Source organism: Macrobrachium nipponense, chromosome 1 (assembly GCF_015104395.2).
Source record: "Macrobrachium nipponense isolate FS-2020 chromosome 1, ASM1510439v2, whole genome shotgun sequence".
In the NCBI taxonomy this organism is placed as follows: Eukaryota; Metazoa; Arthropoda; class Malacostraca; order Decapoda; family Palaemonidae; genus Macrobrachium; species Macrobrachium nipponense.
In genome coordinates, this window is record NC_087200.1 from 63,833,620 (window position 1) to 63,847,159 (window position 13,540).

General features: G+C 42.9%; 1 protein-coding gene across 21 annotated transcripts in view; it reads right to left on the reverse strand.

Moving 5' to 3' along the window:
* Window positions 1-13,540, reverse strand: part of LOC135219359 (trichohyalin-like) — a gene marked incomplete at its 3' end in the record, with an annotated part of 284,115 nt that overhangs the window by 82,228 nt on the left and 188,347 nt on the right. For all 21 annotated transcript variants that reach the window (XM_064256063.1, XM_064256067.1, XM_064256061.1 and 18 more), the window contains 1 exon segment: window positions 10,148-10,276. In XM_064256063.1, the coding sequence (XP_064112133.1) occupies window positions 10,148-10,276 (129 nt within the window).

Genomic DNA, 13,540 nt, shown 5'->3' on the forward strand with positions numbered 1-13,540 from the left:
TTGGCATAAAAATAGTTGCAGTAACTACTATGTACACAAGTAGCCACTTTCGTACGTATACTAAAGTTACCCCTGATTCATGGGATGCTATTTTCTTTTTCTGTCAGAGTAAAAGTTTTCCTTGCATCACTATACTCAATTTTTTTCCATCAGTTCACCTGCCTGCGGTGTTCACGTATGGAAACACTGCGTCCCGGGCTTTAAATAGTTATGCTATGGTAATTTCTGGTGCTCAGCTCGTGTCGCTTGCGCGAAATATCCTCTAATCTATTATTTCTAGGGTAAATGTACTAACACATACCAGAGAATAAATAAAATAAAGAAAAAAGGTCAGTATGACTGACTCGCTCACCTCTAGGAGGGTGTCGGTATGAACACTAGGCGAGTGAGACCACTACCACGAGCCAAATGCCAATAGAAATCTCCCACTACAAAACCCTCCAAGAGGGGAGCCGTCCCACAGAGGGAGCAGCTCGTACTACTACTACACCATCCCATGCTTGCGACTGCTGCGCCTCTAGTGGCCATCCTTTAAAAGTTAGCGCCAGGAGCCACACGTGCTAATTTCTCTCTGTGTTTTTTGTGCCTTTCGTGGATTTGTACTATAATGGAGCGGTTGCAGCTATCGCAGCAGCTAAGTTAAGTACTCTGTATTTACGGTTAGCGAGTTTTTTCCGTCCCCGAGACGGTATTTGCCGTTTTTTGTCTTTTTAGGTTATATGATACGTTCTCGGGGGCTGGAAGCATGGCAGCATGGTCCTGCCGCATGTTGGGTTCGTTCTTGGTCTCCCATACCTAGAACATCCCTTATTATTTACGCTCTATTTTTGATTATCCGCGTTATTACGTCTACTCAAGTTTGTTATACAGTATGTATTTTCACCTTATGTGGTGGCTTTTTCTATCCAGTACCCTAGTCCAGGTTCTTTGTATCGGCCCCCCTGGACTAGCTTTGAGTGGTAGACTTGCCTTCGGGCTAGTCGCACACTCCTGGATTTTTTCTCCTGCTATTTTACCTTCTTTCTTTCATTTTTATTATATATTATATTTTTATGTTTTGTTGTTGTTAGGTTAGTTGGCGTCTGGCTTGTTAGCCTAGGTCCTGGCTCGTAGAGCCTAGTCTACCGTTGATCAGTTCGGTCGCTTCCTCATAGCTTCTCTCTGATCAGTTGGTTTTCGCCCTATGGGGCCTATATGCTACCGCTTTTCAGTTCTGGTTGCTTCCCGATAGCTTCTCTCTGATCAGTTGGTTGGCCTAGGCTTGGTTACCAGTATCTTAGTTTACCTTCCCGCCTCGTGGTCACTACGTGATCACGAGTCAGCCAGGCGCCTGCCAGTCCCCTTCCCCCTCTCCCGCTCTCCCATAGAGTCGGGCGGGGGTGGGTCGGTCTGTTCCTTGTCTCGCCCAGCAGCCCGAGCCTGCTCCCCCTTCCCCTCCACCGGAGGGGCCTGGGAGTCCGACAGTCCCTGACTGGTTCCGAGGCCTCTCCGCTTCTCGCTGGCGGTGGGTGGTACGTTGTGGGGGGCTCTGGCCTTCCCCCCCTCCGTTACTTCCTTGTCGCTCCGGGTTAGCGCGAGTCTGTATGTCATCTCGCCCTTCCCTCCTTACTAGAGCTCCTCCCTTTCGGAGTCCTGGTATCCAGCGGAAGGGTATAGTCCACCATAGTTGGACCGGAGCATACAATAGGTCTTTACTAACCGTACCGTATTGCTGAGTTACTACACTCCGCTTCACTGGACCTAGTCCGGTTACTTGCATGTAGGTTTAAGTTATCTTTAAGTTTATCTTAAGTTTCTTAAACCATCCCCACCCCTCCCTTAGTATTTACCGGATCTCTCCGGGATTATAGCCTATTCAGGCAATGCAGGGAGGGGTTATGCCCAAATTTTTTCCGAGCTCCGCCACGTAACGGAGTTCTTTTGTCCTTAGTCTGTAAGTGTTACCCCTTTTACCTTTAGTACTCATGTGTCTTCCCACTTACAGGCCACCAACTGTGAGCATCCGGGATGTTCCTCACTTCAGGACCCCTGTGGACACGAAGTTTGCCGGTCCCATGCTCCATGCGCGACTCCGCACGGGGACATCCAGGTCTGGTACCATGAGACGTGTACCATATGTTACGATCTGGTGAGCCAGCTTTTGGAAGGCGTAAGTATTCCATCTCCGCATGCCGCTCCGCTTCTTTTACTTCTTAAGTTTTCATTATTACTTTAACTTAAGGCATCTAGTTTAAGTTATAGCCTAAGTTTTAGTTTTAAGTGGTTCTTAAATCTAAAACTATACCTCTCTTACAGGCTCCGGCAGTAAGAGATACGGCATTGGCTACCCTGCGGGCCTGGGTCGGAGGTTTTGGCAAGAACGCCGCCAAGGGTCAGCCCTACATACTGGAGAAGCGTTTAGCTTTGTTAATCTTCCCCGGAGGCAAGGCGACTGGGTACGTCGACCCGGTAGAGGCGGACCCCTCTATTGCCTTTATCCAACAACAGCTGGCGGCCTCCTTGACTGAACAAGACCAGGATTATCTACCACGATGTCGCAACCCTGGATATAAATGTTGAACCTATGGTAGGTATAGACGACCTGTTGGTCGAGGTAAGTAATGCAGGTACCCAAGGGTCCCCCTTGGGAGTGACTGTTTCTTCTACCCCTGCAACTTCACCATCCTTCCCAGGCTTACCGGTGATGAGTTATATAACTCCTCCAGAGGCTTCGGTTAGGCCTAAGATCAAGTCTAAGCATATGACCTTGACTAAGACGTCATGTCCTCGAAGAAGACGTCTCGTCTTCTTCGCGTAAGTCTCCGGCTCGTAATCCCGGCCCGACAGGTCTAAAGGGTCTAGCTCCCGGCTCAAAGTCCTCAAGAATAAAGCCTAACGGAGAGAAATCCCGCACCCCTGGCAGTATCACCAGTTCCACTACCTTTGGTGCCTATTCAGAGTCTCCCCTCCACCTCCGCAGCAGCTCCGGCTCTGGCACCAATGCTGGCCTGTTGAACAGGTGGCGCTTGGTAGGCTCCTTAAGACGAGTATGGAACATATGATATCTCGCCTGTCGGATAGGATAACTTCTCAGGATACTATTATAGCCGGCCTAAGAGAAGCCCCTCTTGCCTCTCCCTCAACCTCTAACACTAGTGGATCTCAGCTTCCCCCGTATGACTCGCTGCCCGCTTTCTCATGAACAATCCTTGGAGAGTAGCGTCATATGCTCCCCTTCCAAGATGGTCTCATCTCCATACCGGAGTTTGGAACTCGAAGAATAGAGGACTTCGAGTTCTACCCCGGAAGGCCTACAGCCCCCTTCCCTTCATAGGCTACGCTAGGCTCACGCCTTCGGCTATGGTTAGAGATGACAGGGTACCAAAGGAGACAGTCCTCTATTCTCGGGACCAGCCAACGAGAATGGCTTAGATGTCTAGACGACATGGACTGTTCGAATACCAAGATCCAAACCATTCAAAAGTCCCTTTACCATTTTCACGATGGACGAAGGTTACCCGCTCCCTTTCCTTACCAAGATAGCGAGGGTCGACCATCTCAGCAGCTCAGAAAGGGGAACCCATGCCTCAGCTGAAAGAAGCAGACCCACTTCTCCGTTGCTCCCGTCAATTGGAGAATTATGGGAGGACTTGCCTAACACTTTCACAGCTGGCAAACTCAAACCTGACTGTGCTATGGAGCAGTTTGGTGAAAAGCTGCCCAGGCTCCCGGATAGTCTTATTCAAGCGGAGTTTGACTCGAAAACACGACTAGCCAGGTCAATCAACCTGATGGCTATGTCTGAGGTAGCAACCATGGCTTATGGTTCAGAACCAATTTTTAAGCTTATGACCAAAGCCCTGACTCAAACGGTGCAGTCAGACATGTTCGAGTTTGCCACTGCTAGAACAAATTGCAGAAAGCAGTATTGCTAGAGGCAACCATTCGGCATGAACGAATAGGTTAACTTTCTTCTAACATCTGGGGCGCAGATCTCTTCCCAGAGGCTATGGTAAAGGAAGTACAAGCAGAGGCTACGAGGTTGAACCAAAGCCTTAAGGACCGTTGGGGTCTTACGGCTAGGAGAAGGCAAGACTTGACACCAAAAGGTAAGGGACAAAGGAAGCCTAGACGTTTCCAACCTTACCAAAAGAAGCAGCCGCGCTTCCCTCAACAAGTTCCTACAGTGCGTTAGTGCAGACAGCTCAGCCCTCCACGTCCTAAAGGTCAATCACAGCCTATTTATGTGATATCCCCTCAGCCTCAACCCTCCACCTCATACGCCATCTCTCCAGCTTACAATCCAGCCTTCGAGAGTCAAGCTTCTCAGAAGTATGACCGCTCGAACAAGGGAGGCAGAGGTAAGCGGTCCTTTCTGAGGAGAGGATCGGGAGGCCCCTTCAAGGGGAGGGAAAGCACTTAGCGGAGGTCGAGGGGGTTTACCAGAACCATGAGGAACTTCAGGTAGGAGGGAGGCTGTTTCACTTTCGCCACCGGTGGAACTTCAGCCAGTGGGTCAGGAGCATAGTGTCAAAAGGGCTGGGTTGGAGCTGGTTGACGAACCCACTCCAGCCAGACCTTTCCGTCAACTTCCTTCCAAAGAATTGACAGAGTACGCAGAGGACCTCCTTCAGAAAGGAGCTATAGTCAAAGTCAAGAGATAAAATTTCAAGGGTCGCTTGTTCAGCGTCCCAAAGAAAGGCTCAAACAAAAGAAGGGAATAATCTAGACTTGTCCCGCTTAAACTTAGCCATCCGCTGCGACAAGTTCAAGATGCTCACGATCTCACAGGTGCGGACCTTACTTCCCCGTGGGGCCGTCACCACCTCTATCGATCTTACAGACGCCTACTATCATATCCCTATTGCAAGACACTTCGTCCGTATCTGGGATTCAAGATAGGAGACCAGATTCTCCTTCAAGGTAGTCCCCGTTCGGGCTCAACGTGGCACCCAGGGTGTTCACGAAGCTAGCGGAAGTAGTAGTGCAACAGCTCAGAGCTCAAGGGATTATGGTAGTAGCGTATCTCGACGATTGGTTTGATCTGGGCCCCATCAGTCGAAGAATGCAACAAGGCCACACTGAAAGTAATCCAATTTCCTAGAATATCTAGGATTCAAGATAAACAGATCCAAGTCCAGACGTCACCCCAGAGTCAAACTTTCAGTGGCTAGGCATTCAATGGAATCTATCCTCACACACTCTGTCGATTCCATCCACCAAAAGGAAAGAAATAGCGAAGTCAGTCAAGCAATTTCTAAGTCACAAACTAGCATCGAGGAGAGCTCAGGAAAAGAATCCTCGGCTCTCTCCAGTTTGCTTCAGTAACGAACATCTTAATGAAAGCCAAACTGAAAGATCTAACCAGGATCTGGCGATCTCGAGCAAATGTCAGGTCCAGGGACAAGCTATCCTCAGTACCTCTGATTCTAAAGAACCGGCTTCGGCCGTGGGCAAAAGTCAAGAATCTGTCAGTGTCAGTCCCTCTTCAGTTCCCTCCACCAGGATTACCATCCACACAGACGCGTCTAAGCGGCTGGGGAGGGTATCCCCAGGTCAAAAAGGTGCAAGGAATTTGGTCACCCCAGTTCCGTCAGTTCCATATAAACGTACTGGAGGCAATGGCAGTCTTCTTGACTCTGAAAAAGATTACGCCCACCAAGGTACTCCCACATAAAGCTAGTCTTGGACAGCGCAGTGGTAGTACATTGCATAAACAGAGGAGGCTCCAAGTCACGTCATCTAAATCACGTCATGATAGCCATCTTCTCCCGGCAGACAAATTCAGTTGGCATCTTTCCTCCACCCACATAGCTGGAGTAAGAAACGTCATAGCAGACGCCCTATCCCGATCAGTACCCTAGAGTCGGAATGGTCTCTAGACGAGAGTTCGTTCCAAATGGATCCTTCAAAGAGTCCCAGGGCTACAGGTGGATCTCTTCGCATCACAAGCGAACCACAAATACTACCGTGTTATGTAGCCCCCAACCTGGTCTCTGGCCTTACGCCACGGACGCCCTGGCTCTGGACTGGAACAACTGGGAGAAGATTTACGTATTCCCTCCAGTGAATCTCCTTATGAAGGTCTTAGACAAACTCAGGACATTCAGGGGTCAAGTGGCTCTAGTAGCCCCAGACTGGCCGAAGAGCAATTGGTACCCCCTGATCCTGGAACTGGGTCTTCGTCCCCTTCGGATCCCCAGTCCCAAGCTCTCCCAGTCAGTACAAACGAAGACTGGTTGGTTCGCTTCCTCAGGGATCTCAAAACCCTAACTTTATGGATTTCATGAAGTTTGTGCGGCAAAAAGAGATGCGAATATTGACCCTCAGAATATTCTTTTCCTGGAATCCGATAAAAGGGTTATTCAACTTTGAGGCAGTATGATGCTGCCGTCGAAAAGTTAGCAATCTTCCTGAGAGAGTCAGATATCAGAATCATGACAGTTAATTCTGCTATATCCTTTTTCAGATCTTTATTTGAAAAGGGTTAGCAGCTAGCACGATTACGACAAACAAGTCAGCATTGAAAAAGATATTTCAATTTGGATTTAACATAGACTTGACAGATACCTATTTCTCGTCTATTCCTAAAGCAGTGCTAGACTTAGGCCCTCTGTCAGGCTACGTCAGTTTCATGGTTCTTAAACGATGTTCTAAAACTGGCTTCCGAAACCGATAATGACACATGCTCGTTTATGATGCTCCTAAGGAAAACTCTGTTTTTATTAAGCCTTAGCTTCAGGAGCAAGAATTTCAGAACTGTCGGCTTTATCCAGAGATCGGATCATATTCAATTCTTCCCACGGGGGAAGTGCTACTTTCTCCGGAACGTAGCTTTTTAGCAAAGAATGAAGATCCTTTGATGAGGTGGGAACCTTGGAAGGTACTACCCCTTCCACAAGATGTTTCCCTTTGTCCGGTTTCAACCTTACGAGCCTTTCTATCCAGGACCTCCTCTTCCTCATCGGGGCCCCTCTTTAGGAGGGAAAAAGGTGGTACTTTATCCACTAAAGGCATCAGGCAACAAATCCTGTACTTTATCAAACAAGCCAATCCTGACTCCTTTCCAAAAGCACATGATGTCAGGGCAGTAGCCACCTCAATTAATTACTTCCAACATATGAATTTTGCTGATTTAAAGAAGTATACCGGATGGAAATCGCCGACAGTGTTCAAACGTCACTACCTTAAGTCCTTGGAAAGCTCTGAAATTCCCAGCAGTAGCAGCGGGTAACATAGTTTCCCCTGACTCTAGCTAGATTATAGTAGAAGATTCAGTCCTCCTTTCTACCTGCCTCACCCAACAGTTCGTCTATCCTGCCTTGTTCATTAACATTTACCTTGTGTCTTAGCTGCTTTATGATTGTATAGTGCCCCTTTTGTCTGGTTAGGGACACTCACAATCTGATTACCATACTGATCTCATAGATGTTATCCCCTTATATGCTCTAGGGGATACATCATAATGCAATGGTTACGGGTTTTGTATATTAAGTCATATACATTCCTAAGATATTTTATTTTATCATTGATCAAATATTTATGTAAATTTATACTAATTGCTATTTCTATTTTTTGATACATGTTGTTACACAGATTTATTGTGATAGGTAATCATTGTACCTATTTGTATATATTTAAATTACCTTATATTATTAACATAATTAGATTTAAGGGTAATTTAAGCATAATTCTGTTTTTGATTTACTGTGTACTTGTATCTTTTTAGCAATTATATTCATTCTTTTATTTTGTATCTTTTATTTGAGACCTATTTTGTTTTATTATATTTTATTTACTTTGTTTACAATCTTGTGCTGTTTCTCTGGTACGATTTCGCGCAAGCGACACGAGCTGAGCCCAGAAAACGGATTTTGACGTAAGGAAAAAATCTATTTCTGGGCGATTGGCTCGTGTCGCCAGCGAAATACCCCCCTACCCATCCTTCGCTCAAGATTGTCTGCTAACTTTTTTGCAGGATGGCCACTAGAGGCGCAGCAGTCGCAAGCATGGGATGGTGTAGTAGTAGACGAGCTGCTCCCTCTGTGGGACGGCTCCCCTCTTGGAGGGTTTGTAGTGGGAGATTTTCTATTGGCATTTGGCTCGTGGTAGTGGTTCTCACTCGCCTAGTGTTCATACCGACACCCTCCTAGAGGGTGTTGAGCGAGTCAGTCATACTGACCTTTTTCTTTATTTTATTTATTCTCTGGTATGTGTTAGTACATTTACCCTAGAAATAATAGATTAAAGGATATTTCGCTGGCGACAGAGCCAATCGCCCAGAAATAGATTTTTCCTTACGTCTTCAAAATCCTTTTTTAGGTAAATAAAAAGATATCTGGGTGTACATTTCTGACTGAAAAGTGTTTTAATAATTTACTTTATGCGAATTATACCGTTAATATTCAAAATAGGATATTGTTATTAATTATTGTTGAATGTAAGCAATTTTCCCGCCACTGCATCTGGCTGTTCCATTCACCACCCCGAAAAGGCAGCTTACATTCAACAATAATAACAATATCCTATTTCAAATATCGACAGTGTAATTCGCAAACAGTAAATTATTTATACATTTTTCATTTGCAAATGTACACCCAGATATCCTTTTATTTACCTAAAACTTACACATAGCGTAACTATTTAAAGCCCAGGACGCAGTTACCATGCGCGAACACCACAGGCGGGTGGACAGATGGAAAAAAAACGAGTATAAGTAAACTTCATATGAATCAATCATAACGAAGTCACACAATTAAATAAAATAAAGAAGACGTGTGTACATAAGAAATGTTTGCAGTGGGTGAAGGTAAAATTAAATCTATTTACAATCATGCACTAGTATGAGAGCTAACTACGAACGAGAGAGAGAGAGAGAGAGAGAGAGAGAGAGAGAGAGAGAGAGAGAGAGAGAGAGAAATACATACGTCATATGAGGTCAAACTCTGGAGGGGTATCATCTTTAAATAGTGCGAATGGGATAACATCTTCGGAAGGTACATTAACTGTATGTGCTGTAATTACGTAACATAGCACATACAGATTTTACCAGCACTTTTCTCCGAGATTAAGAAAGCAATTTTCACAGAACAATTACTCTGATGTTTTACTAGTTGATCACGGAGCTCTTACATAGTGATTCACACTGAATTACCTACTGCCTTCGTATTATTTTCAAAAATATCAATAGCATACACAAAATCTTTGTACTGATTTTACACTTAAAAGCAAGAAACCCTATGTACTAATTGTAGTATACTAGTACGTACTTCAGAAATTAAACAGTTTCTGAAGGGATATCATCTTTGAAAAGTGTAGTGACTTTGTGAGTGGGTATCACATCTTATAAAAGTACATATATGCATTAACTGCATATTTATGCATGTACAAAAATAAAAATAATACATTTTTAATAAATAATTTATACAGAAAAGCTTTAGAATTTAAAAATTTACGTAATAAATTAAGCATACACACTTTTGCAGGGTTTTGCAGTGCTTCTGGAGGGTTCGCCAATGTTTGCGCTATTGTGAAGCACTCATGCATGATAATTAGTTAGGTTCCGATGAAAAGTTCGCGCTATTGTGAATTCACGCAAATCGAATCGCATTAGTTACGGGTAGCGCTATTACTGTACTTATCGGGAGTGCCCATTGGCAGAGTGTTTGGAAATCACAGAAAACCAAATCACTCTGTGAACGCCAGAAATTCCAAGGAATTTAGTGGTAGCAATATTCCCGATTTTCGTAATAACAGTTACCCAGGATGGCTGTCTCGCCGGAGTGTTTGAAAATTATAGAAAACCATCACACTCTGAGAATGCCAGAAATTGCAAGGAATTCGAGCATTCGGCGAGATTCCTGGGTATTGTAGTAATTTATCAGGAATTCTCGTCTCGCCCAAGTGTTTGCAGAGCGTAGAAGACAAAAACACTGGGAGAGTGCGGTGAGACTCCCGAATTTCATCAAAACGATCACTGTGGTGGGTGCTCTCCATAATTTATACAGCAGCTCAAACATACAGGAGAGCAAACGCGAACTGAGACAGGGAAGGGAAGGAAGAGAGAGAACAACTGTAAACAAACCTAGTTTCAAAAGATAATCAACACAAAAAAATTATTGCTAGATACAATAAGGATGCAACCATAAACTCTTGATGAAATACTGACCTGGAATTCTTCCCGGGCTTGCAGTCGGGAGTAGGTCACTAAGCTCTCCTCTAACCTCCGGACACTAGCTTCGTGGGCTGCAGTGAGCCGCTCAGCCACGGCTGCCACTTCAGCTTCACGCTCACTCTCCTAATACCAAAGAGGCAACTCAGTTATTGTCAGGTTTCTGATGCTCTCCGTAAGGTTGGACGGCTAATGGAATTCTCCAAACTTACTTAAAGTGAATGGGTCTTTAGAGATACAAATTTCAACAAAGCCATGATGAGTTAGTATCTAGAGTTGGTTTTTAGAAATATTCTAATTCAATGTTGAATGTAAACTCATCTAATTTAAAAACAATAAAAAAAACACAAGTACACACAGTTGAATAACAAAACTTTAGACATGAGTAGTACTTATATAAGAATATATTTAATTTTTAATACAGATTTTAATTAGCCATACTAGAAATCAAAAGAAAGAACTGAATATAGAATTCAGGCCAAAGGCCAAGCACTGGGACCTATAAGGTCATTCTGTGCTGAAACGGAAATTGATAGTAAAAGGTTTGAAAGGCATAACAGGAGGAAAACCTCGCAGTTGCACTATGAATCAATTGTTAGGAGAAGTTGGAAAGTAAGATGGAAGAAAGAGAATATGAAAGGAGGTACAGCAATAGGAATGAAAGGGGTTGCAGCTAGGGGACGAAGGTACGCTGCAAAGAACCTTAAGTAATGCCTACAGTGCACACCCAATGAGGTGCACTGATGGCGCTACCCCCCTACGGAGATCAAAAGAAAGAGGTGCAAGTTTTCTCAGTGATTTGTGTTTTGTCTAGGAATTTTCAGCTCGACCCTTTTCTTTTTTAAACACGGCTTGATAGTTGTAGTCCAACTCACAGGACAGGAGCCAGATGAACTGGATCAGAATTCTTCCATGTAACAAACTTGTTCGTCAGTCCTTTTGAATGAATAAAATATTCCCAGGGCTATATCATGTTAATTTTGCGGTAAAAACAAGAACTTGCTTGATGGCGATAAATCCATGCATTTTAGGTATTAATGCATACACCATAACACTCAACTAGATATACAAGATTTTTACAAGACTAACATGACTAGGCAATATATGAAAATATGAAATTTTGCCATATAATTTTGACCACCCAATTATCCATCAACTATTGCCAGTAATACCAGTATTATTATAGAATTCATGGTATCCTTTAACAATGATTTTTTATATACATTCTTTTTTTACAGACATCTACTTTTCATGCAAATATGTACAAACCAATAACATTGGGTTATTCTTGCAAAGATGTCTCTTACCTTTCAATAGTTAAATAACCAAGTACCATAATCTGCTATTGCAAAGATAGTTTAACCTCATGCTGGCAATCCTTCATTTTTTTATTCTTTTCTTAATCTGACATGCACCCCTCAGCAGTGTCTCCATACAAATTTAAACAGCAGAGAGTAAAGATATGAGAGGATAAAAAGTAACAATTGTTTGACAATCCTGTACGACTCAAACCCATGATTCTTGTTTTCATGTAGTAGTTTTGCATGACATTAATTGGTAACAATGAACAAAAACATCACATTTTTTTCTAATCTATTATTTGACATCAGATACCTTCTGTAAATGAACAATTTTTGGTCACAACAGCTACCCTTTTGCTATATCTAAAAGAGTTTTGCCTGTTTCTCTAATGATTATGTAGAGTAAACTGACATACTTTTTGTGGGAATTAAGTCAGCATAAATGTCATAATTGTAGCTTCAACAAATTTCAGTAAAGACCTGGATGAAACTGGATAACACTTTTCCTTTCAGCTTTCCTGGTAATTAAGGCCTTATAACAATAATTAGTACAGGCAGTCCCCGCTTAACGTTAGACTCAGTTATCGGCGATCCGGTTTTATGGCACCATAACGGGCCAAGTTTCGGTTATCGGCGTCATAAGGTGCCAATAAGAGAATTATGGTGCCATAACATACCTCACAGAGGCGCTATTAGCCGAAACTTGGTGCCATAAGCGCCATAAATCACCGAGTTTTGGTTAAAGGCAGGGTTTGCTTATCAATACCCTGCCGAGAATGGAACCCCGCCGATAACCGGGGACTGCCTCTATACGGTACATAGTTACCATCTCAGTATCCTCTATCACACCATTTCATATATTAATTGCTTTAGCTTATTTTCTTAAATAGTTTTTCCCTGTTGCTGGTTATCATCAACAAAAGGCAAGTGATCTGACAGTTAAACTATTGCATAAACTGAAAGCAGGACTGCCTTCTCAGTCATCATAGACTACAGAGGTTTGGCTGCTATAGGTACATACGTTCCCTTCATAGAATTCTTAATTCTTAATTCTTAAGAAAGCAATAAAGGCAGTCCCCAGTTATCGGCATGGGTTCTGTTATAACCAATAATCGGTTATCAGCACTAATAACTGGGGATCAGCACAGATAACTGGGGATTGGCGCCAATAAGCGAGGGTCACTGCATATCAGCGTAGAAAATCCAGTTTTCTTCATTGCTAGACAAGCGCTATAAAATCGGATTGATGATAACTGAGGCTACCAATAACCTGGGACTGCCTTAGTTAACTCTTCTCCATCATTTAAGACAAGTGAGGAGATCCAGAGTCACATTAAAATAAAACTAGGAGGTAGGCTTTATTGATTATTTTTGTCATTACAATGCACTACTCTAGACTTAAAAGCATCATACGACAAATACAAGACTCAAGAAATTTAATCATGTTCCGTGTAGATGAGAAATTATGTTCTGTGCTGTAAGATGATTCATTCATTAATTTCCTGTCATTCAAGTAGGGAAAAGGTGTCAGCAATGGTTAGTTAGTGGCGAATATGAGATATAGGGCAATTATGATAATATAATGATAGAATTTCAGTGCTTGCACTGTACTATGAATATCATTTTCACACAAATATTATCTGTAACAGTGGTTTTATAAATTCTTTCTGTGATTGATGTAACTTCATAATGCTCTTTTGCATTTTACTTAGAAATTGTATGTAATTAAATGTTGAGAATGCAACTGTAAAATCTGTAGTATATTTACATTATGTAATAAAAAACTGATACCAGAATTTTTGGCGACCTACATGACATCAAACAAAGACTTTTAGTTTGAATGAAAACTATAGCCCTGTTTACCCATGATGCAAGTACTCAAGCCAAGACTGAAAATGAGCCTTAAAACTGAAACACAGCTGATAAATAAATGTGTAAATAAATAAATATATATACAGAATAAGAATACTGATAAAGCCAACTGTAAAGACAAATCTTTTGGTAATTACTCCATTTTATGCTGAAAATCCTGTCAGATTAAAAACGTTAACTGTCCATAACAAAGCTCTAAGTGAGGAAGGTGCTCTGA